The 23,327-nt window shown below is 52.6% G+C and overlaps 1 protein-coding gene across 4 annotated transcripts in view; it reads right to left on the bottom strand.

Annotated features, from left to right (window-relative positions):
• ADARB1 (adenosine deaminase RNA specific B1) overlaps nucleotides 1–23,327 on the bottom strand; it is a 104,170-nt gene that overhangs the window by 3,625 nt on the left and 77,218 nt on the right. For 2 of the 4 annotated variants that reach the window (XM_054579126.1, XM_054579142.1), the window contains exons 5-9: nucleotides 21,044–21,158; nucleotides 18,889–19,057; nucleotides 18,093–18,241; nucleotides 16,822–16,990; nucleotides 8,079–8,260 (exon numbers count right to left, since the gene is read on the bottom strand). In XM_054579126.1, coding sequence (XP_054435101.1) covers nucleotides 8,079–8,260; nucleotides 16,822–16,990; nucleotides 18,093–18,241; nucleotides 18,889–19,057; nucleotides 21,044–21,158 — 784 coding nt within the window. The remainder of the gene's footprint in view (nucleotides 1–8,078; nucleotides 8,261–16,821; nucleotides 16,991–18,092; nucleotides 18,242–18,888; nucleotides 19,058–21,043; nucleotides 21,159–23,327) is intronic. The other 2 variants (XM_054579134.1, XM_054579150.1) reach the window with 1 other exon arrangement.

The following is a 23,327-nucleotide window of genomic DNA, read 5'->3' as shown; positions in this document are numbered from 1 at the left end:
CCTGGCCTTTTATACTCTCCCTTTGTAGCCAATGTTCAGTTTTAGTGCAGTGCAGGCAAAGTACCCTGTACAGGTGACGAGTTTGGATTCAACTACTCAGGACCACGTGATGCACTTCAGAGCCGAGTCGCGTGACAGACTTGAGAGAACAAAGTGTTCATTCATTATCAAGTCTGTCACTGAAGGGAGACCACTGAGAGACCCCGCAGCGAATGGAGTCTCTGTCTCAACTTTCAGCAACTGCTCTAAATCACATCTGTAATCAGGCAGGGCCCCCTGCGAGACAGAACCGTAGGGTGTGTGGAGAGTTCCGATGAGGGACGGGCTCCCAAGGTGGCGGAGGCTGAGAGGTCCCACAACCTGCCACCTGCGAGCTGCAGACACAGGACAGCTGGTGGTGGAGCGCCGTCTGAGCCCAGAGGCAGAGACCCAGCGGGCCAATGGTGTGAGTCCCAGCCAACCGGGGACGGTGAGACGAGATGGCCCAGCTCCATCAGCCAGGCAGGAAAAAGGGACGAGCGCCTTGCATGCAGGCCTCGGTGGATCCACTGTGGCTGGGCCCCGCCCTGGGGGGGCGGTTTGCTTACTGAGTCCACTCATCAATGCTGACCCCCCGCAAACACCCTCCCCGAGTGCCCCAGAAAGAAAGCATATTCTAGGTGTCCGTGGCCAGTCAGGGCGACGCAGAAAACTAACCATCATGGACCCTAGGCTTCCGTGGTTTACACTGAACCTCTGCTTTCCCGAACAGCTCTTTGGGTGTCCAGGAGTTTCCGTCTCCTTGGTGTTTTGTTGTGCTTTCACCGTTTAAAGACCAGCAGCTTCTCAGGTTACTTGTGAGAACACACTCACTCTCTCCCGAGTTGTCCTGTCATCAGGCTGCTGACACGCAAGGTATTGTTCCTGGGATCCCCAGGCTTGCTTCCTGAGGCATTGCTAGAGTATGCAGACTCCTTTTGTTTTTTTCCTCCAAAAATAAACACTGGAGATAGAGCCTCTGAATCCTTGAATAAAACCTGATCATTATCACTTTATCCAAATGCCTGATTACTATTTGATTAAATAAAAAATGCTACAATAAACGTATTTTCTCCTCAGAACTGGAAGGCATTTCATCACTCAGGGTGGCCCCTGGTGCATGGACGAGTGTCATGTTCTGAGATCCCGTAAGATGGGCCAGGGATGGACCCTCGGAAAGTTAATTCTGCTCAGTACTTAGTGCTCCTTCTCAGTTTCAGGGCTTGTGGCTCCCTCAGTAGCAAGACATTTTCTCCTAGTATTGCTTCCAGCTTCTCTTCTGAAAGGCTGCTGGGCAGACGTCAGGTCCGTTGCATGAGTGCCGTGCCCTTCCCAACGCTTTTGGGTTTTACATCTTTCTGCTCGAGCTGCTGGAGAGTCACTTGACTCACTGCCCCTCCCCTCACGGGAACGGGGCTCCGTGAGGAGGGTGGCGTCTTCCATCCCAACACCCAGCGCTGCGCCAACGGCTTGCTCAGGTGACATGAGCCGAGCTATTTTCTAGACCTTCAAACTGGTATTTGATTTCTGCTCTTACTAAATGCTCTACACATATTAATAAGGTTTATTATTGATAGACCATTCTTTTCTCTGAATTATTTTTATTTTCTCTCAGTTGTTCTGTTTTCTCATATAGATCATTCTCTTTTCTGTTTATTTTCCTGAAGAGTTTGATGAAGGTTATTCATTCATGTTTGAGAGTAAAAATCTCAGTGGATGAATAGAGGCAGCTGACACGGTTTCTTCTGCTGCAATGGATTTCGGGGAGAGCCTGGAGGGAAGGTCACACCCAGCCAGGACCCACGTCCCCTTCTAGACAGAGTCCAGAGGTCCCGCCAGGTCCTTGCCTGGCTGTTGGGACAGTCGGGGGCCTTAACCACACAGGGTGAGACTCCCGCCAAGGGAGCGGCTGGCCTCTCCCCAGGGTCACGAGGCCCTGAGACGCCACCACACAGTTAGGGGTCAGTCACAGTCTTGACGTCACCATCTCCCCACTTCGTTGATTCTTTGTGGCCAGTATACTCTCCCTTGTGCTATGGTTTCTGTCAGTGCGGTTAGTCCAGGGCGGGGGGAGTCTTCAGTGGCTGCTTCCTCATCCGCTCCATCTCCAACACCTGCCTGGCCTGCAGGGAGTTCCCACAGGTCACCATGCTGTCACTGAGCTTATTTAAGCCACAGCCTCTCAAGGAGTCAGGGAGGAGTTTTGGGGGGTAGGCAGGTGGGGGTCTGTGAGGGCACAACTGGCAGGGAATCTTGAGCACGGCGGAACTGCATCACTCGTGAGTAAGTGGGCAGTGCTTGTACTGTGTCATTGTCCTCCCACGTCTGCTACTCCTGTGCGATCAGGTTCCAGTCAAGGGCTACTACTGAACGATACTTAAACCTCAGAGCTACAACATTTTGCATTAAAACTAGAAATGGTCAATTAACTACCTAATTAGTAAGTAAAAGTAAGAAAAAGAAAGACCGTAACAGTACAAATATTTTTTATGTTTTAAGCTAAACAAACAAACAAAAAAAGAAAAAAGAAAATGAGGCAAAAGGAAAACAGCTAGCTTGAGCTTCCAATTCTAACCATATGCTTTTTCTGGGACAGAATATCCCCAAAGGTCACGAGGACACGGTTCTCCAAGTCCCAGGGGCCAACACTCGCGAGAGGCCCGACACCAGGGAGAGCTGATCTTTCTGGGGCTGCAAAGCGGGAACCAGGGTCGTGAGTTAATCACAGGCTGCTCTGCAGAAACCGGGGACAGCAGGACCCGCCAGGCTGGAAACGAGAGTCTCTGTTATAAATTACGTGAGTCAAAACTTCTAGAACAAAAATACAGAGAAACTAAACTGGCCTAGTAACAAATACAAAACCCAAAGAGCTGACATTTATTCGTTCTTCCCTCTTACAGGTATTCTCTGAGTTCCTCATCTACTGATGAGTGATCAAAGAGAATGACATGCATAATGGTTACCCACAGGTATTTAGGTCACTGTGGGTTTCTGCTCCCGAAGCTCTCTGTCATGTGGTAATCGACTTGGAAAATGTGTCGTTTACAATCTCGATTGAAAGTGACCCTTACTCTGCAGAGAGAGACCTGGGAGGGAGTGAAGTGTAAGGAACCTGGCGTGCAGCGCCTGACAGTGACAGTGACACCGGCCACCTACCTGGGGTCCCAGCCCCTCCGTGTCGCTGACCCCTAGGGTCCCAAAAGCTGTGAAACAACATGTCATTGAAGCCAGGAGCAGAGCACCTTCCAGACTTCCATCCTGGTTTTCACTAAAATCGGCATGCCCGGGGCTGAAGGGAAAAGTGACGGAACCCAGGCCAGCGGTGAGCAGCTGCCGGACCCGGCGGCAGGCGCCTGCCGCTCTCACGGCCTCCCCACCGGGCTTCTCTTTCCAGACCAGACGCTCAGCTCCTTCCCGACACTGCGTTTCAGAACCCTGGGCTTCCCACCCGGAAGGCAGTCTCATTGGGCCAGTGGTCCTCTGTGCAGAGCCCTCCGCACCTGGCTGGGCCTAGTGAAGCAGCGAGACGGGGTGGCGATCTGGGGGTGCCAAATGTGGTTTTAACATACAGAATGTTAAAAAAAACAACCACCCAAAAGACAGGCCAAGCACATCTCATAGAATCTGGAGTCTACAGGCAGTTTAAGGTCATTTGGGTCAGTCTGTCACACAGAACCCATGTGGCCACATCCACAAGAGGCGCTGGCCATCCTCCCCAGGTGGACCGCTTCCTTCTGCTCATGATGCTCAGTCCCTCTCAGGAAACTACTGGGCTGGTCACAAAGTCCATTTAGTTTTTTTCAAAGAAGCATTTTTCATTTTCACCAATAAGTTGAGTGATTTGGGTATTCTGAGGACGTCGGCTGTCTCCATGTCTCAATTTGATCGCCAACTTCAACTGGTCTACCCGACCGTGGAGCATTGTCCAGTGAGAAATCTCCAGCATGAAACTTTGTAAACCACTTTTGACACATTCAGTCAGCCATAGTACCTTCTCCAGACACTGCACAAATCTTTTTTTTTTTGCCTTTCAGTTGCGTTTTTACCTTTCTTGAAATAATAAAGCATAATATGCCAAAAATTTTCTTCCACCTTCAATATTAAAATGGCTACACAAAAATTCACCAATTTTGATAATTTTTTAAAAAATGCACACTGATATAACAGCTGTCACAACACAATCTACTATATATATATTTTTTAATAAAGTTGAGTCACCTTACAGAAAAAAACAAACAAACTTTTTGGCCAACTCAATATATTCTAGAGAGTTCCAGTCACCAGGAAGTTTTTCACTTGGGCACAGAAGGAGACGTGAAAGCCCAGATGGCGGGTTCTTGCAGAACAGAGACGCCCGAGCAGGTGGGGACTGAGAATGTGTGGCCGTGGGACACACCCGGAGGGCAGGTCTTGGACACTGGCTAACCCCGTATGGCAACTCGTCCCTGTGAGCAGAACGCCTCTGCACACCTGTGACTGGGCAAGCCAGGTTCCTCAGAGGGCAGGGCAGACAGAAGGGACAGCGAAGGACAGCGAAGGACAGCGTGCCACAGGAGGAACTGGACCAAGACTTTCAGAGAAGATGGTGCAAAAGCAACAGCACGAGACAAAAATGGGAGAATGTCTCTCAGCCTAGAGACGTCTGGGCAGAAGTGTTCAGAGGAGTAAGGCGGCGGGGTCGGGGGGGGTGGGGAAGAAACATAGCCATACTCCTGCGGCAATGTCTGAGTTTTAAGGGGAAAAAATAAATGTAATGCTACCAGAGAGAAAACAAAACCGGAACCTCTAGGAAGGTGAGAAAATTGAGGTGGCTCTGATCCCAGGAGGCCACGGAGGGTGCCGGCAGCGTTTGGGGAGCACCTGGCCCAAGTGCTGCAGACTCTGAGGCGGTGCCGGACGAGGGCAGAGCAGCGGTGGAGGCACCACCCGGCGGGCACCTTCCCGAGTCCTCCAAAGCCGTGCAACCCCACCCTGTCCCAGCAAAACAGACTAGGCCTGAACAAACAGTGGCCAGAGGAGGGACTGTGGCCCCTGTATGTCTGTCCCACGATCGCCGTTAATACGGCTGAGGGACCTCCGAGGAAAGGCTTCTGGAAAGACTGTCTAAACCTCAGGTTGACACCATCACAGTCTACAAGGATGAGGGTGGAAAGGAAGTAGAGTGGAACCTGCCTGTGCTTCCAGCTCCTCTCGGGCTGGGATCGTAAGGAATACCAGTTAATTCTTGATGCTGATTTTCTTAAGTGCTCATTTGTTTAAAAATTAAGGGGCAACACTGAGTAAAAAAAGGAGTAAGATTTAGAACTTCCAAACCACCAGTACAGAAAAAGAGAAAAAGCCACTGTAATCCAGCCAGCAAAAGGGCAGGGGAAAATTAACAGGAAGGTAACACAGAAGACAGGCGCGCTGAACGGAGGGACGGTTTCGCAGTGTGGGCCGGCCCCAGTCCGCCCGCCCGCCCGCCCGCCCGCCCGCGGGGCCGCTCTGTTCAGCAAGGGCCCGTGGCATGGCTCCCACTTCTAGACACAGGAGAAGAAGGGCCTCTGCCATTCGGGGTCCCACTGCTGCCTGGAAAACACACACCCTCTGTCACCCTCATTCACAGTTACAGTCTCTCCCTCCCATGCCAGGTGTTGTGATCCGGACACAGAGCCCGCTTGTTACCAACTACTGTGAGTGGAGGCACGGCTTTGCCTGGCAGGGGGCTTGCGGCTTTCTCTCTGGCATGTCAGCAGCATCCCCCACCCCGCCCCGTCTTCCCAGCGATCCCCCAACTCAGACTGCACCATCGGTGCTCGTCCCCCGTGCTGCCTTGCTGGTTAGGGTTTTGTGACCACAGTTAGCAGTAAAACCAGCACTGAGGGGGCCACCCCCTGTGGCCTCAGGGCAGCCTGCCTGTCACCAGGCCCTGGAGCCCTGGCACTAGGACAGGCGAGACCACTGGTCTTCCTCCTGGTCTTCACTCCAGGGCCTGGACAGCAGACAGGGCCAGTCCAGAAACAGGCTCAGGGGGCCAATGGAGGGAACAGTTTGGATTCAGTGTGCACTTCAAAACAGGCTGTGAAGCCAGGAGGCCGCTGCCCTGGCTCAGCGATTGAGAAACACTCTGCTTCCTGGAACCTGAGTGCTGTCCCTGTCCCTGTCCTTTACAGAATTCTAATACTCGTCTGGAGGCCCATGGAGGGCGCCTGGTCTGTCCCCATCACTAGGCGCAGGGAGAAACCGAGGCACAAATCTGTTGGCTCTGGCTTAGGCTCTGGCTGCCCGCCAGGTGGGCTCAGTGTGGCCCAAAGAGTAGGGCTGGGGGCTCAGGCTTTGGGGTTTGAGGTGATACAGGGGACAGGGGAATGAAGAGCGGATTCTTCTATTTTGTTATTTACTTTCTATTTTTAACAAACTCGAAGAATGCATCAATGACTTTGAGGTCTCTGTCTTGCAAAGGCTACTTTTCAGTATCTTTTTATAGCCATCTGTGCACTTCGTGTGCATTGGGATATGATAAAAATAATCTGACTTTTATAAATGGACTCGCGTTCCAGTGTCTTAGAAAATTCCCTTAGCAAGACGGTCCTGTCTTCTCAGCTTCCATTATGGACGTGGTCCTGCTTAGACAACACTCATCAGGGTGCGAACAGCTACTCTGAGCGGCTCCTGTGCGCAATGTTTTAAGTGACTATGAACCGAAGAGACAAGTGACAGCTGAAATTAACAAAGCACGCACGTGTAGAAAACTAAGAGTGAACAGGGAAAACCATTTTCTGACTCACGAGACAACCCTACGCCAACACACAATGGAACACGGACACTCGCTCCGTGGCTTCCAGGAGGTTCGGTGGGTGTGGGCACTACAGTTTCAACTTGCCCACAATCAAGTTTTATTGGACCCTGTTCTTCTTAGAAAAGCGGTTAAGGTTAGGGAGCTGTAAGATTTCACCCGAGACGCCCTCTGTTTTCTCCACATGAGTGCCACTGAGGTGCTCGCAGGGCCATGCGTTCAGCAACCCCACCCTGCCCCGTCGGGCTGCGCCGCACTGCAGCCGGAGCACACGTGTGCCGGCGCATGCTGTTAGCGTGGGGTTATGGGTTTAGCTCTGAGCTTAAAAAATAAGGGAAACGATATTTTCAACAGGATAAAAATACTTCACTTGTGTCTTTTAAAATATGGGTGAACTGAGAAGTTAGGACCCTTGAATTCAAAAGCTCTTCTTCGCTTTGCTGTTAGCCACTAAAATTCTTAAAGAAAAACAACAAACTAGTAACAATGGGTGCACAGGGCAAGTGCAAGACACACGGCTTGTCACGGTCCACACGGTTGTCACGGTCCACAAGGTCACATCCCTGACACACAGCTTGTCACGGTCCACACGGTCACATTCGACACATGGCTTCTCATGGTCCACACGGTCACATCCCTGGCACACAGCTTGTCACGGTCCACACGGTCACATCTGACACGCAGCTTCTCATGGTCCACACGGTCACATCCCTGACCCACGGCTTGTCATGGTCCACACGGTCACAGCCCTGACACATGGCTTGTCACGGTCCACACGGTCACATCCCTGACACACCCACTTGTCAAGTGCATATTTCATTTACATGACCAACCTCCTAAGAGCAAACTGGGTGCAAGGACCCAGGGCAGGCCGCCACCTGCACAGGGGCTGGCTCTGCAGTGGCAGTTTGTTACTGCGCCCACATATCCTGGTGGCCCGGCCCGGCTTGACGTCAGACAGCTGATGCGTGTATACAATTTCCACGGTATCTGTTAGTCTCTCCGCAGAGACAGGGCTTGAATACACATGCATGAAAGGCACACCCAGGCTGCCGACCCTTGACGAATGATGAGCGATGGGCCTTGCAGCGTGACTCACACAGCAGCCCTCACAGGCCCTGGAACAGGCCCCCTCCCCGCCCCCCCCGCCCCCGCAGTGGGCCTGGCTGTCCCCTGAGGGAAAGCTCCTGCACAAGCAGCCTCCCTGGGGTGTTTTTATTCAGTCATGGACACTGCACAAGAGGTTTATCTGAAAGAGAAGAGCTCGCACTCTGGGGATACTTGCCGCTGAGCAGAGGCTTGTTGAGGGTGTACAGAGGGGGCAGGTCTTCTATGTTTGAGATCCGCTGGTACATGGCTCTGGAGAGGTGGTCCCCGTGGTAGAGGCTGCCCAAGATGATGCTCGAGAAGTAAATCGGCTCCACGAAGATGCTGAGCAGGGAGCCCTGGACGCCCACCACGTTCCACCTGCAGGCAGAGGGACGCCTCAGCAGGAGCTCCGCGCCTGTCGCGGCCTTGGCACCCACCTGCCAGATGCCCCGTTAATTCTGCACAAGTGCTGGCCAATGACAATGAGAGCAGCTAGGAATACCTGACTTGGCAGCTCAGAATTTTAAAGAGAAAAATCGACTTAAACATCACTTTAGGTGTGGAGTGACCTTTTGCCGGAACACACTTCCTGAAGGTTAGTTTTAACAGTATCCCTGAGGCACATTTTTTTGTGAGAAAAATCAACAGGTAAAGTTAAATATTTTAGTACTTCCAATAAAAACGATCGCGCTGGAGCCCTTGAAAACATTAAACCGTCATTTTCCTGTTCCTTGGTGACAACTGGGAGTCAGGCTCCCTTTAACACTCACAGGCAAGAGTCAGCCACGCCCAGGAGGGCAGGGCACACTCCCCACCACCAGCCAGTCACCAGACCTGGCCTGCCAGGCACAGCAGCAGCGACCCTCCAGGCGGCACTGGGAGAGGGAGCGGCTGCGTAGCTTCTGTTAAAGCGGTCATTCCTGTCGCTGACAATCCAGGTGTCCATCTGAGCTCCACATGCACCACCCCCCAAACACGCTGCTGCTCTCTGAGCCCCACAAACAGAGGAGAAACACCACATGGCCTGGGGAGCCTGCGTCCCAGCACCCTTGGTGCTGGGCACTAAGTCCACAGGGGCACAGATGACACAGCCCGCGTGTTCCTGGAACCCGTGGGCTGCCTCGATGGGGACAAGTGGTAAAGAGGTAAACACGTGAACCAAGAAATAAAAGTTGAGATGAAATCAACTCGAGGGAGAGCAGGGTTCCACGAAAAAGCAGAAGAGGGGGCTCATTTCAGGGAAGGCTCTGCGAGGGTGGCCCTGGACTCAGCACCAGAGGAGGACAGGGGGCAGAGGGAGGAAGGCACACCCAGACCCAGCGCAGCGGGTGGGCCGGGGACAGGGCGGGGACAGGCCGGGGAGCGGGCAGGGCCAGGCTGCCCCTCGGGGCACACGAGTCCCTGAAGGCCCTTCAGGGAGGCAGTGGCACCACCTGATTTAAGGGAAGGGTTTTCCTGAGAGGCTCTGACCCAGTGTGTTTGGGGAAGTGACCTGCCAGCAGTGTGGGGCAGGTTTGGTGGGACGTCAGGTGGGTGGCCGCAGGGAGCCGCCCCTGCAGCGCAGGTTGGAGGGGAGCGAGGGCAGTGCAACGGGGCCGATTCACGAACATTCGCGCTCCCCCCTCGGTCCTGCCCTCCCTGTGTCCCCCGGCGCTGGCCACCAGCTCTGCCCAACCCCCGGCCTGCGTGGGCAGTGGGAGGCGGTGCCGGGTGGTCAGAGCTGTGAATGAACAGCGTCCACAGGAGCCCTGCCTGAACTCCCAGCCCACCCAGCTCAAGTCCGACTCAGTCACACTTGCTTCCTCGTCCCTGCCACCAGCCAGTGGCCAGCAAACCTGCAAGAAACCTCCTTTCGGAACAGTCCCAGGGGCCATCTGCTGCTTCATCTTCTCCTACAGCGCCCACCCTGACCCCTCCCCGACAGCAGCTGCCTGACCTGTAAAAACGCAGGCCAGACAAGGCCGCTCCTTTGCACAGTACCCCCCAACACTTCCCCCTTCGTTCCCACAGCTGCCAACCTGCCTGACCCTGCCCCTCCTCCCTTCCCCCCCGCCTCCCCCTTTGGGCCTCCCACGCCAGGGCCACCAGGGTCTTTGATGCTCCTGTGAGTCATATCCTCAGGTCCTTCATCCCAGAACACAGTCCCCTGACAGCCCCCGACCACAGTCTCCCTGTCTTTGTCTTGGCAGAAGGTCCCTCTTGGTGCCCTGTCCCAGCCCCCTCCTACGCTAACTTCCTGCATTCCTTGTGGGTCTACTTTTGATTATCTGTTGCTCCAACCACCCGGCCAGCACGCTAGCTCCCCGAGGGGCAGACTGTTGGTTTTACACGCGGATCTGCTCCAGCACTTACGCCATGTACCTCGTACATACAGGTCAATAAACATGTGCTGAGCCGACACGCCCTCTGAAACAAAAACGAAAATGCAGCTTTCCTGTCTTACAAGAAAAAGCCCGACATGGTTAGACGCCTACCAAATCCACATGGCACCCTTTCTATGTAAATTCGGAGAGTGTGTGTGTGGATGTAGGCCACCTTTAGGCTGAGTTTGGCCTCCTGGGGCCCCCTTCAAAACAGTGATTTTGCAGAAAGCTCCGTTTGTTTCAAGTCGTTAGTTCTGAACACATGCTCCGTAAGAGAATCCCAGGAGCTACTGCGTGCTCTGCAGAGGCCCGGGTGGGCAGTGGAGTGCACACCGGCCACTTCGGCTGACGCCCTCCCGCCAAAAGGCCTGACAAAGGACAACGAGGACTGGGCTTCACCAGGAGTAAAAATGCCCAGCGATGGCCAGGGGCTCTGGCATGGCTGGGGGACAAGTATCGCTGCAGCCAGCCTCCAAGCTGTCAAATGGCCCCAGCGAACCTGTGCGAAGACAGGAAATTTGGCACAGACGGCTGCCAAGTGGTGAGGCCTCCTCCCTGCTGGCCCCCACCCCGGGGGGGATGCAAGGTCCACAGCAGTCTGCCAGTGACACTTTCTGGGGTGACACTGAAAAGAACTGCACAGGCACCGGGAAGGGCTCCCTCGGCCCCGCTGGGCCAGCTGTCCGGGCTGCTTCCTCCTTCACCTTCCTTCCGTCGTCTCTTACAGGAACAGGGCTCAGAGTGCTGCCAGGAGGGTATGTCCCTGGATCCGTAAAGAGCTCTGACCCACCACAGCCTCCACAGCCACCGGCCCAGGACAGTCAGGACTTGGTCAGCGCCCTAACTGTCGCTCCTGCCCCCAACCTGGGACCACCCAGAGAAAGCCCGGCCCCCCACCCCCCTGCTACCTGAGGAGGCCTCACTGCTAGCCGGACGACCCACGGCCTCAGTGGAACATGCCTGAGCCACACCCTGTCCACCAGAGCTGCCCGCCCCTCCCCAACCTGGGCTGCCGCAGAGAAGGGGCGGACCCCCTGCCACAGCAGCTCTGAATAAACAAGCCGCCTGCCCTCTGGCGGGGGTGATCTCCGCTTCCTCTCTCCCAGACAAGGGAGCCAAGGTCATCAAGTCCGAGACCCTGGCGCCTTCCCACAGCCCAGCTGACGCAACTCACCACGAGAGGATCAACCCACTCTCATCACTGTGACCCGTGAAGCCCTGAGGGGCTGGTGGCTGCCTTCAGCCAAACTGCCCACCGACCCGTGGACGGACAGCACCCGGGGACCCCAGCAGCAGTGCTGCCCCTCCCCGAGCCCATCCTGCCCTCTGCCCTGCCCATTTCCTGCCCCTCAGGCCAGGCCATACGGGACACTGCTCTGTCCCTCTGTAAGAGACACAGGACGCCTTGCCTCGCACCTGCCCACCAGCTCTCATCCATGACGGCCACGCAGGAGGCCATCCATTTCACTCCCGCAGGACAGGACAGGAGGACCGCAGCCAGTGGGCAGCGTTGTGGCCGCCAGCGCTGTCCCTGGGCCCGGCTGTTCTGTCTGCCGCGGCCATCTGTCGGCGTGGTGGTGAGTGTTAAGCCCTTTCAACCACACCTGAGTTCATGCAAATGAGGTGACTCCAGGAGGATGGGGGTCCGTTGCCAGGGGAACTGACCATATTATTAGTGGAGGGGGAGAGGAACTGGGGATCAAGTTAATCATTAATGACCGATGATTTAATCAGTCGTGGCTACGTGAGGGAAATCTGCGTAAAACCTGACCCTGGGGGCTCGGGGAGCTCCCGGGCGGGCGAACACCCCCGGCGCTGGAGCAGACGGAGGGCTCTGCCCCCGGCCCCCACCAGGCCTCTCCTCCAGGGGCCTGTTCCTCACCCGCATCCTTTACGATAAAATGGCAAATTAAGTAACTATATTCCCTGAGTCCTATGAGCTAGTCTAGCAAGTTATTGAGCCTGGAGAGGGGGACAAGGGAACCCCAACTTGCAGCCAAGTCAGACAGACTGTCCTGTAGCCCATGGAGCTGCACTGACCAAGCCCATCAGAATCGGCGTGGCTTGTAGGACTGGGGAGCTGCGTGGTGCGGGACCCACACGCCAGGTGACAGAGCTGCTGGGCGGCGCAGGCTGCGGCCGTGGTCCCTTGTTGTCTCTTCCAGGAGCATCTCTCCTCCTTCCCTCCTGGCTTGTCCTGGCTTCTTCCTGTGATGAGGCGCCATCAGTACAGTGGGAGGCGCAGCTCGCAGAGGTGCCCGTCTGTGAGTTTTGACTCTTACATGCACATGTGTGACTCTCGTTTCCAAAGCGACATAAGACATTCACGTGACCCCCAGCCAAGACCCTTCCAGCAACACCCATACCACTGAGCTGTGGGGTTTGCTTTATAATCTGGGTTCTCACTCACTGCTTATGGAAATCCAAAACTCTTCCCAACACATGACTTTTCTTTCAACTGTATCTACAGGGGTTTTGGTAAATAAGTTTTAAAATTTCAGTCAAATTTTCAATTTTCAAATTTTCAATTCAGTCAAATTTACTCATGTTTTCTGTATAGCTTGGGCTTTCTGTGCCTGCAAAGCGGAAGCCATGAACACTGCCAGGCGCCGGCCCTCAGCCCAGGCCCTTACTGACTGGGAGCGCGCCTTTGCGTCCGCATGGAGGGCTTCTTGCTGTTCAGACGGACAGGCTGTTGGCCCGCTCATCTCCGAGCCCCGCCTGCAGCAGAGGCTGCAGCTGCCACTCCACAGCCTGGGTCCCTTCTTCTGAGCAAGGGCCTTGATCCCCCATTCCAGATGACACCCTGGGCGCAGGCTGGGGCCCGCCCAGCTGCCTCTCAGCCCCCCGCCACCTGTCCTGTTTTATAATAGAAGACAGCTCATCACCTTATCTTTTTTACCGTCTTTGTCTGGTTCGGAGATAGATGTGTTAGTGACCCCACCACTTGAGCACCTTTCCCTGCCGTTCTAACCTTTAGAAAAGACGAGAGAAAGCGGGATGACTGGCCCCCAAGGACGTGGAGACCTCACGTAAGGCCCACCTGGGCAACAGGTTCCCCCCTACACCTGCCTCCTTTCTCCGGAGTCCTTCAACATTTCCTGGGGCTGTGGGGTGACCGGTTTAATTTTTTAATGACTATAATTCTATTCCAAATTTCTATCTACGCTTGAGTAAGTTTCAGAAATGGACGCTTTTCTTTAAACTTAAAATTTCATCTCAGTGTTGTGCTATTGGCGATGAAGTCGTCTGACCCTCCATTGCAAGCGCCTGCAGCACGTTTCGGCCTCCGCCGGTCTGGCCGTCCTCCTACGGCTCTTCTTGGTCAAAGCTGCCAGGGCTCTGCTGATTTCACTTTCCTGTTGAGACCTGACCCTGGGTGGTCGCTACCTGCTGGGTAACTGTTTCCTTCTCTCTCCTCAGTTGGGTTTGTTCTGATGTTCTCTTTCTAACCCACTGCTGTGGTGCTTTTGTCATTAACTTATGGTCATTTTCTAGTTGCCACTGTGATTTCTTCTTCTGTGAGCTCCTGAGGTATAACCGACATGCAATATATTGCACATACTGAAGCACAGAATTCGGTAAGTCTGACATTTGTATATGCCCGGGGGACCATCACCCCCCAAGCTTTCCTCACACCTTGAAGATTCCTCCGTTATTGTCCCTTCTTACTCTGGTCCCCGCCCTCACCCTGGGCAATCACCGATCTGTTTTCTGCACACTGGATGCACAGTTTGCATTTTCTGGAAATTTACACAAATGGAATCACAGAGTGAGCACTTCTTTTTTAGCCTGGTTTCTTTTACTCTGAATAATGATTTCGAGATTTGTCCATGTTGTATGTGTATCAGACGATGAGGAGGAGGAGGAGGAGGAGGAGGAGGAAGATGCGCCTGAGCGCGGTGCCACTGCATGGAGAAACCCTCGTCTGTTCATCCCCGCTCTAGTGGTGCCACTGGGATTGCTTCCAGTTTTTGACAATTACAAAGAAAGTCAGACACATGTCATTCTACATTTGTCCAAATCCACAGAATGTACACCACCAACGGTGCTCCTAATGTAAACTGAGGATTTGGGGTGATCATCATGCGTCAGTGTAAGTTCATCAACTGTAACCAACGGACCATCGGTGGGGGCGGGCAGCTGGGGGAGGTTGTGCGTGGGGCCGGGTGGAGAGCGTACGTGAATCCCTGTGCCTGCGTCTGAATTGTGTTGTGAATCTCAAACTGGTCATAAGAAAAGAAATCTTAAAAAAAAATGTGTAACGTGGTAATTTTATATCATGTTTTACCACAATAAAAAGAAATCAATGGTGTTTGTCTACACCAACAATAATTACACAGACTACATAGCAGATAACAAGATAATCATCACATTAACACAGAAAGTATAAAGTTCTAGGAATTAATCTGTTAAAAATTGCCTAACATCTTTGTGACAAACTACAGATGACATAAAGGAAAATTTAAATATGGAGAGAGATACACAATAGTCATGGATGGACTGATTTAACTTTATGTCAATTCTTTCCAAATCAATCCATAATTTCCATGCAATTCCATATAAAATCTCAGCTAGACATCTGGAGACATCTGACAAGCTGATTCTAAAACACGTACAGAAGAACAGAGGTTCACAAAAATCTACCAAAAGTTTGAAAAAACAAAAAAAAAAGAGTAAAGAATGAGAGTCTTATCTGACCAGAACTTTAAATATATTAAAATGTCAGAAAAATAACTATAAAATTTGTGCACTCACAGCTAACTATAGACGAAGGCAGAGTTGAGAGTCTGGAAGGAGACCCATCCTCATGAGGGAGCTCAGTACGTCAGAGAGGGGCCTGCGCAGGTCAGGGGGACAATACAGGTTATTCGACAGAAGGTACTGGGAGAACTGGCCCACTAAAGCTAAATGTGGTAAAGGTCTACATGTGAGAGTAAAATGATAAAGGCCTTTGAAAGAAGTACAGGAGAATATTTTTATGCCCTTAATTTCAGAGGGTATGTCTTAAGTAAGATCCTAAAAGTAAAAATCACAAGGTGACAAATTAATGGATAAATTTACATCAGAATTAGCGGTTTCTATTCCATAAGAGATGGCACGAAGTTAAGAAAGACTTGGAGAAGACACTGCGTCACCTCCAACTGTTAAGGATTATGGCACAAACTATAAAAGGAACTTCTGCAAATAAGGGTGAAATGGGTATGAGATCTGAAAGGCAGAAGGCAGGGTGTTCACAGGAAGTTTACAGGAGCAAGACGGGCGGCTGCGGGGACGCCCAGCGTTCCCAGTGGGGAGAGAGACTCACACTGAAACTGTGAGAGTCCAGCTAGAGACGTGGGGGCGCTGGCCTCCCGACCGCCTGGGCACGCCCGATAGCGCTGTGTGAGGTCGCCGTGTGTGACGGTCCACCCGCGTACGACCCCTGGGGAGCGAGGCCTCCAATAAGCTGCGTTTTCGGGACTTCCAGGCTGCACCGGGAAGGGGGTTTGAGGAGATCCATGTTTCCATCGGGAGGGAACGGACGTGATGTGGCCGTGGCTGTGATGTATTAGTGATCCACGGCCGCATATGACAGCATCGGCAAGAGTCCCCCAAACACTGGGGCGAGTGAAAATGCAAGGTGCAGAATGGGATCTGAAGCACACTATGATTTCTGTCAAATAACCATATACACATAAATGCCCCCAAATAACACTACTGCATATTTTTCAAGGACACGCACACACATGGAAAATGAACGCAAAGGGCATGTAATAAATGAACACACAATGTGGGCACCTGTGTTGGGTGGGAGTGGGCTCTGTGGTCCCCTGACAAGACCCACGAGAGAAAGTGAAGACAAAGGCTTCCAAACAGCTGACGAGGTGTGCGGCACACACATGTGCCAGCTCTGACCGCGGCCGGGAGGGCGGCCAGGGGCCCGTTCCCAACGGGCCACGGAGAACTCGGACGCAGGGGAGATTGTCATTTTATGTGCTTTTCTACCATAAAACTTTTTGCCATTTGCCCACGTTAGTTTTTTTCCAATAAACGTTTGTTAAAAGATAAAGAACTGCTGGAACGGAGGCCGGCATCTGAAGAAACAGTGCTCTCTAAACAGGGGGTAAAGGCCCCTGAAAGAACAGCACTTCGGGGGAGGCAAGCACGATGCGCGTTTGCAGCACCCCACCCTCAGCCTGCTCACCAGCAGGTGCTCTCCGTGTTCACGGCGAAACCCCTGGGCTGGGTGTCACATTATTACTAACATGTAAATACCACCTCCTCCAATACTAACTGAGCAGTGAGTGTGGCCATTAAAGCTGCATCTATGAGGCGTGAGGAGCTGCGTATCTATCTATATGCGTCCGAAGCCACATACAGAAGTAACAACAAAGGGCAATGGATAGCCTGGAGCCTCCCGGTTAAAGGCCCCCCTTCATCCCCTCCAAGGGCCCCGGATCCCCTCCAGAGCCTCAGTCATTCTGAGAATGCGGGGACCACTGGGGTGGGGAGTGGGGACAGACCTGACTGTTTTGAGCGCCAGCAGGGGTGGCTGGCGCAGCGGGGAGGGGTGAGGGAGCCCGGGGCCCCTACCGTGCCATCTTGTCACTGCAGGACATGGTGAGCAGCCTCTCCCCCTGCAGCACGCCGTCCCACGTCTGGATGCTCGCGTTCGAGCGCACCGGGATGGTCCCCTCCCCAGACTCTATTTTTGTCCGCAGCTGCCCTCGGGCTTTGCGATTCGGGTGCCTGTCCGCGGGTTCTGAGAAAGAGATGGGAGAAGGAGACCGTCTATTTCACTCACGGAGAAACACACCCAACTACAGCCTATAAATTTACACACAGTGTATGCCTGTATGTGCAGTGGTTATAGTCTGTACCTATAGGACACACGTAAGTAAAAGCACATTAAATTGGATAGGAAGGATATAATACAAGCGGAATTCACGGCAGGGGCCTCCTTAGGGGTTGGGGACAAAGAGGGCTTCTTTTTTAACCAAAGTGATCGATTTCTATCATTAAAAAGAAGTTAAAGTAAATAGGACAAAATGTTAATATTTGTTAATGCTAGGTGTTGGATATTGGAGTGTTTATTATATTTCCCCCATATATTTTTTAAATTTATTAAGTTATTAAATTTACTAAATTAAAAAAAAAATCCCCAGGGAGGCAGAAATAAGCACGCAGGAAGCATGTGCAAATGTCCACAGTGTCCACAGTGACCACCTCTGGGTCACGTGAACCAGGTGACTTAGATTTTCTTTCTTATTTTAAAAATATTTAGGAATTTCCCACAGTGGGTATGTGTTGCTTTCATAATCAAGGAGCATAATATAATCAAATGTTCTATTCAGAATAAGTAATGTTTAAGCTTGGGAGAAGAGACGTGGATACAAATTCATATAAAACAAAAGAACTAGAACTAGTAGACAGAGAAGAGCAGAAAAATACAATAGAACAATTCCTCCTTTTTCATTCGTCTGGACCTGCTTCTGGAATTTCAGCCAAATACTCGAAGTACACATTGATTAAGTTAAAATTCATCAGAAATATGGAAGAGGATGTACATCTCTGATTTAGAGACACATAATATCCAAATTTAAGTGCCAAAAGCAATTCCTATCTGACATCCTCTCTCTATGCCAATTACTTAGGTTATTAGAATCAACACTTTCATTCATTCAAGTTTTCTAACTAGTTATTCATTAAAAAGTAAAACCTCATGCTTTTATACATTCCTCAAATATACAATCAAGGCTGACACTAAAAAAAAAAAAGGATATTAATATAAGTTTATTCTTTTGTCTGTTACTATGTGGCCATAAATTTTGAAAAGCTGCTCACTGTCAAGAACCTTGTCGTACCTTCCAGGATTGGTTCATGTGGTGAGAAAATTCTGGCGTCCCCACAGGGAGAGGTGCTGATGTAAAGATGGAACTGGACACTGTCCTTCAGCTTAAAGCCTCCCCGCTCAGACTTCTGGAAGATGGACTTTTTTTGATCGTCTTTGTTACTGAAAGGAAACAAGTCGCAATATAAACTTTCTGGCTGCATGCAGTCAAAATCCAGTGTATCCCAGCTCATTGCGGTTTCAAAGGCCCGTGCTTTCAATGGGGTAAAGAGAGGCTTGAGCTGGGCTCTTTATTTTACATGTTTACAGTAATTCGCACAGTTCCTGTCCATTCAACAATGGACATGTCATTGACATTGTGAATATATCTTCTTTCCTTCTCATTGCTGACTTCGAACAGAATGACCATGTGTAGAGATGGCTTTATAAAAAAAGCAGTATAGACACATGGTGGGTTGAGTTTAGGCCCAGTGACCAGAATAAAATGACCATGTGTACCAGGCAGTAGAGCTCTATGGATATCAGGCTGTGTGAAACAAAAGCACAGGGTCATACACAGACCTGACATCTGCAGTGCTTCTATGTATGTGTGCATATGTGTACGTTTGTATATACGCATGTGAGCTGTAATTTAGCCAACTCTATCTGTAGCTGGAGCATCATGGGAAAATGGGATCCAAGCTTGCTGTTGCTGACAAAGTTACTATTTTGAGAATTTTCTCCGTGAAAGTTTTGCACTGTTGTCTGACGGGAGGGGGGTGAATACTTTTTAAAACAGCTTCCTTTACTTACTTACTTACTAGACTTACTTTAGGTAAAGCTCAAGCTGTGTATAAAGGAATCTAAGCAAGGACCTCCGAGATATGATCTCTGCGTGGCAGTCATTCAAAGCAAGGCCACGGTCACTCATGTACTCGCCGTTAATACATTTCGTTCCTGTGGAAACACATATCACCTTGGCATCTTTAACATCGGTGCCTGGAAAACAAGAGAGACCATTCCTCTAAGTCACAGCCATGTGCCTACCTGTGCCCCCAAGGGCTGACCGCGTATAACCTTGCAGAGCGCTCAGCTCGTGCTCACGTCCCCCGGGCCCCACCCCCGCCGACCGCCGGCCTCCCAGGGTCTAGCTCTGCAGAGACCCCCGGAAGTGAACTCTCCTCACGATTCAGTGTGAAGGCTCTAAACTCGGAAGTTGTTTCCTTCGGAATGTAACAGTTTTTTCTTGAACAGTCCGTGTTGGATACAAATAGGAAGTACCACGTGAAAGTAGACTAAGGGGTGTAGTTATTAATATTGAAAGTAATATCAGAGCACTAAAGAGGCAATAAGGAAGGGGCAAGAAGGAAAACAAGCCACTCACAGTGGGCCGTTTGGAGTCCCTGTCCCCATCTAACTGTGCTGCAGGGAAGCCCTCAGCCCCCGGGAACCTCCAGAAGAGTGACCACCACCCTGATGGTAAATCTGTTGGCGGACCACGTACTGCAGACTCGCTGAGAAGGCCCTGAACTGGGTATAAACTGTGTCACCATGAGCTACAGAATGGCGGCCACCCCGAGGCGGGCACTGAGCTGGTCTACCAGGTAAGGTATTCACGCTTCGCTCTCATGAGCTTAAGGTACATACGACCGCGGCCTCCATTTTACAGACCAGGACACTGAGGCACAGAAGGGTCAATAACCCTCCCAAGGTCATTCAACGGGTGGAGGCCACCTGAGGCCAGAACCACGAGCCCCCGGCTGCGCAGTCCTGCCTGCAGATGTCCATTGTGGCTCCGAGCAGCCGTCCAAAGGGGTGTCACTCGGAGGTGCAAACACTGCCATGAGGTCAGCTGCCTCTCCTTAAGTGGCTGAGCAGGGCTGCGGGACAGACGCCCACCCTGGCCTGCGCCTGCGCCTCTATCTGCGGAGGAGCCACAGGGCCTGCTCGGGAGCTGCTGTCAGCCGCTGAAACGTCCCCCTTTCAGCTGTTTAAACTTACACGTGAAGAGAGAAAAGGGAGGGGAAGACAGGCACCAAACATCACAGAAAACCTGAAACCCACGTCCCTGGTCAGAGTTCCGTACTGCACCCCTCAGACACAAGCTCAGCAGTGCCACAGCGCACCCATCATGGTAGAGGGCGCTTGTGATTCAAGACTTGTCACGCTAGGACACCGGGGACCAATGCTGAGGATTACAGAATCGCGCCCTCTCCCCACGGGGACAGAGAACTACCCCGGGGGCGGGGCGGGGGGAGGGCAGCACAGCCGCCCCGCCGAGCCGAGCCGCAGGCGTTGTCTCCTGGCCAGCAGAGGCAGTCCCGCCGGTTGCGACCCTTCGCTCCCTGTCCTGCAGGGCCTACTTCCTAAACACGCCGTGGGTGCCGCCAGTGGAGGGGGCCCGCGTGACAGAAAGCGGGGGTTCTTTCTCCAATGACCAGAATCCCCTTGCCTCACTACGGTGTCTGGGCACTGGTCAGGCTGTGGCTCCTGTTCCTAGGAGTCGCTGTGGAGATGCAGCAGGAGGCCCCGCTCCTGGGTGCGGGAAGAGGGCCTGGGGATGGGCTCCTTCCACGACCAGGAGCTTCTAACAAATTCAATGGGCTCCTCTTCCTGTGCCAAACCATGCTTTTCCCCCAGCAATTTCTGACTCTTGCTGGAGAGTCCTCTCTCCCCCACAGTCACACAGAAACCTGCCCACAGCAGGGATGCTGACTGATAACTCAGACACGCCCTGCTTTCCAGTGAAGCAGGAATTAACATCTCCTGCAGCTTTCTGAGCAGCTCCATTCCACGCACACATGACCACGGGAATCCAGTGTAAACAGAGTGCTTCTCCAAATAAAAACAACTTAGGTTAGAAGATGGACATTTGAGAAAAAAATGTAAGTACAGTTCCCACGTTTGCAGGTGGCAGACATTCTGAAGAAGGACAAGACAATTTTCCTGTTAGAGTGAGAGCTCTTTACAGGGCAAGATGTTTACCTGTCGTCATGACGATTCCAGCAAGAACCTTCCTGCGTGCGTGGGGGGAGGAGAAGTTATCCGTCAGGTCCCCGAACTTATCCAGAACCAGGCGGGCCACAGCGTCAGCTAACACCTGAGGACCACAGCAGGGGGTTAGGCACCTGCACCTGCCTGCAAACACCAGCACACTCTCCCTTCAAAGGGTGATGGCACAGGTGGCTCCTCTCCTAGAGAATCCCACAGTAAATCTGTCAAACAAGTGCAAGCGTGTGTGCGTGTGTATTTCCTCCAAAATACTCAATGGAAACACACATCCCAAGAAGCGCGCAAAGGCCATGGCTGGAGCCTTTCATCGGGGTCTGGAGGACAAGGGTAGCCCAGAACCTGGCCCCGGGGAGCCTGGGCTAGTGCACGAGAGGCATGCCCTGCCGCCCCTCTGATCCCCACAATGCACCAGCCTGCCTTCCAATGAGGACACCGAGGTGTGGGTGGCCACAGTGCCTTCCCCCTTCCATGTTCTGCGAGTGTCCAGCTCAGGCCGGCAAGTCCAGGAGCACGCCCTTGGTTGTGCTACCCGATGTCGCCGGCGGGAGAAAGGGGCAGTTAGGAGCAAGATCAAATTAAAGAATCGTAAGCTTTGCACAGCACCTCCCCCTCACAGGCCCCTGCCCATCAGATGTCTCCATTGTTTCAGCACCTGAAACAAAGTGCCCAGGCTCAGCCAGGTTCTCAGAGTCCGGCACTGATTGGAGCCTGAAGGGCCAGGGTCGCTCAGACCGAGTGACAGCAGGGTGTGCTCGAGGGAAGGTGTCCGCTGAGGCTCGGACACGTCAGCTGGCGTGAGACCAGACCCGACAGCACTTGTCCTGCAGGGAGTGCTTCTTAGAAGCTAACATATCTGTTAGATTTGGGACACATCTCATTCTTATGACTCGATTTATCGTGGTAAAGTGAGCCCTTGGTGCTCTGGGAAACAGTGCATAACGGTGTGCGTGTGTGAAGAGGCACGTTGGGCCTACACCCCCCCTCCCCCATCTCACACTTGTCTTGATAATCAAATGGCCAAATCTAGTGTCCCCACCGTGGCTCCTAATAAAACACTCCCAAAATGAATAGAAAAGCCACTCGTCCTAAATAATGACTTATTTGGAAAAAGCATAGATGTCAGGAAATTTTACTCCCGCCACTGCACCAGCAGATCCCGGCGAGCCCCAGGGGAGAGTGGGCAGGAGGCCCAGGCGGGGCCCAGGGGCCTCACCTGGCACCTGGCACCTGGCAGGGGCCCCGAGGCAACAGATGGGAGCACAGAGGAGACCACAGACAGAAACAGATGTCCAACCACACAGGGGCGAGGGTACCAAAGATGAAGGACAACACATTCCAACTTACACGGAAGGAGAAAAATAACGAGAGCTTAAAGACAGAGATGAAACTCCCTTTGCATAGAGGGTTAGGCGTATCTGCACATGTTCAGAGGAAAGCACAAGAGTTTCACCTGAATTCAGATGGAGGCCGGGCACTTCTGCGCACGCTCACTTGTTCGATGCTGGCGTTTGCACACACGGGCGGTTCTTCCACCCCTTAAAGAGGTTACTACCTCATTTGCTACAGGTAATGAAGCGCCTCTCCCTCTGAATGTGGGGGCGGTATAGCGACGAGGTAATGTGCTCCTAAACGGCACCCCCACACCCCCCGCCAGGCCCCCAGCACCGCCTCCTACAACGACGCTTGGGGCGGAGAGACGCTGAGGCTCTGCTGGGCCACTTCAACAGGCTCTGCTCACGGGGTGCTTCACACTCGTCATGTGGTCAACGTTGCCTAGTTTTTAAACTCTCTAGTGCCACTGCGAACACCAGGAAGGCAAAGAATCAGAAACCAGGGTCATTTGACGTAAGCAGCTCCACTCCCTCAGGCCTCACTGGGCCAGCGGCCACAGAAGTCTCAAAACTGCCACCAGTGGAACCGTAAGTGGTGTGGGCGGGGCTGGGGCGGCCCCTCCAGCCCACGCCCTCCCAGGCCCGGGGCTCCGGTCACTGCTCCACTGAGCCCAGCCTGGCGACGGGGCTGAAGGGCACATGCATGCACACGTGCACACACAGACCCCCTCTGCCTCCCCTCTGCCGTGTTACCCATCTGCACTGCAAAACCTGGCACCTGGGAGGTGCCATTCTCTTACACACGACCCTGTTCACCTTCAGGGAAAACAGGTCAAGTCAGATGTTTTGAACTCAAGCTGACATAGTTTAGCAAACAGTAAACCTGAAAATAAAATATATCACTTGGGAACTAGTGCCAACAATCT

This window comes from Pteronotus mesoamericanus, unplaced genomic scaffold (genome assembly GCF_021234165.1).
Source record: "Pteronotus mesoamericanus isolate MK-2021 breed Mesoamerican mustached bat unplaced genomic scaffold, CSHL_Meso_final contig_116, whole genome shotgun sequence".
NCBI lineage: Eukaryota > Metazoa > Chordata > Mammalia > Chiroptera > Mormoopidae > Pteronotus > Pteronotus mesoamericanus.
This window is presented reverse-complemented; position numbering and strand designations above follow the sequence as displayed.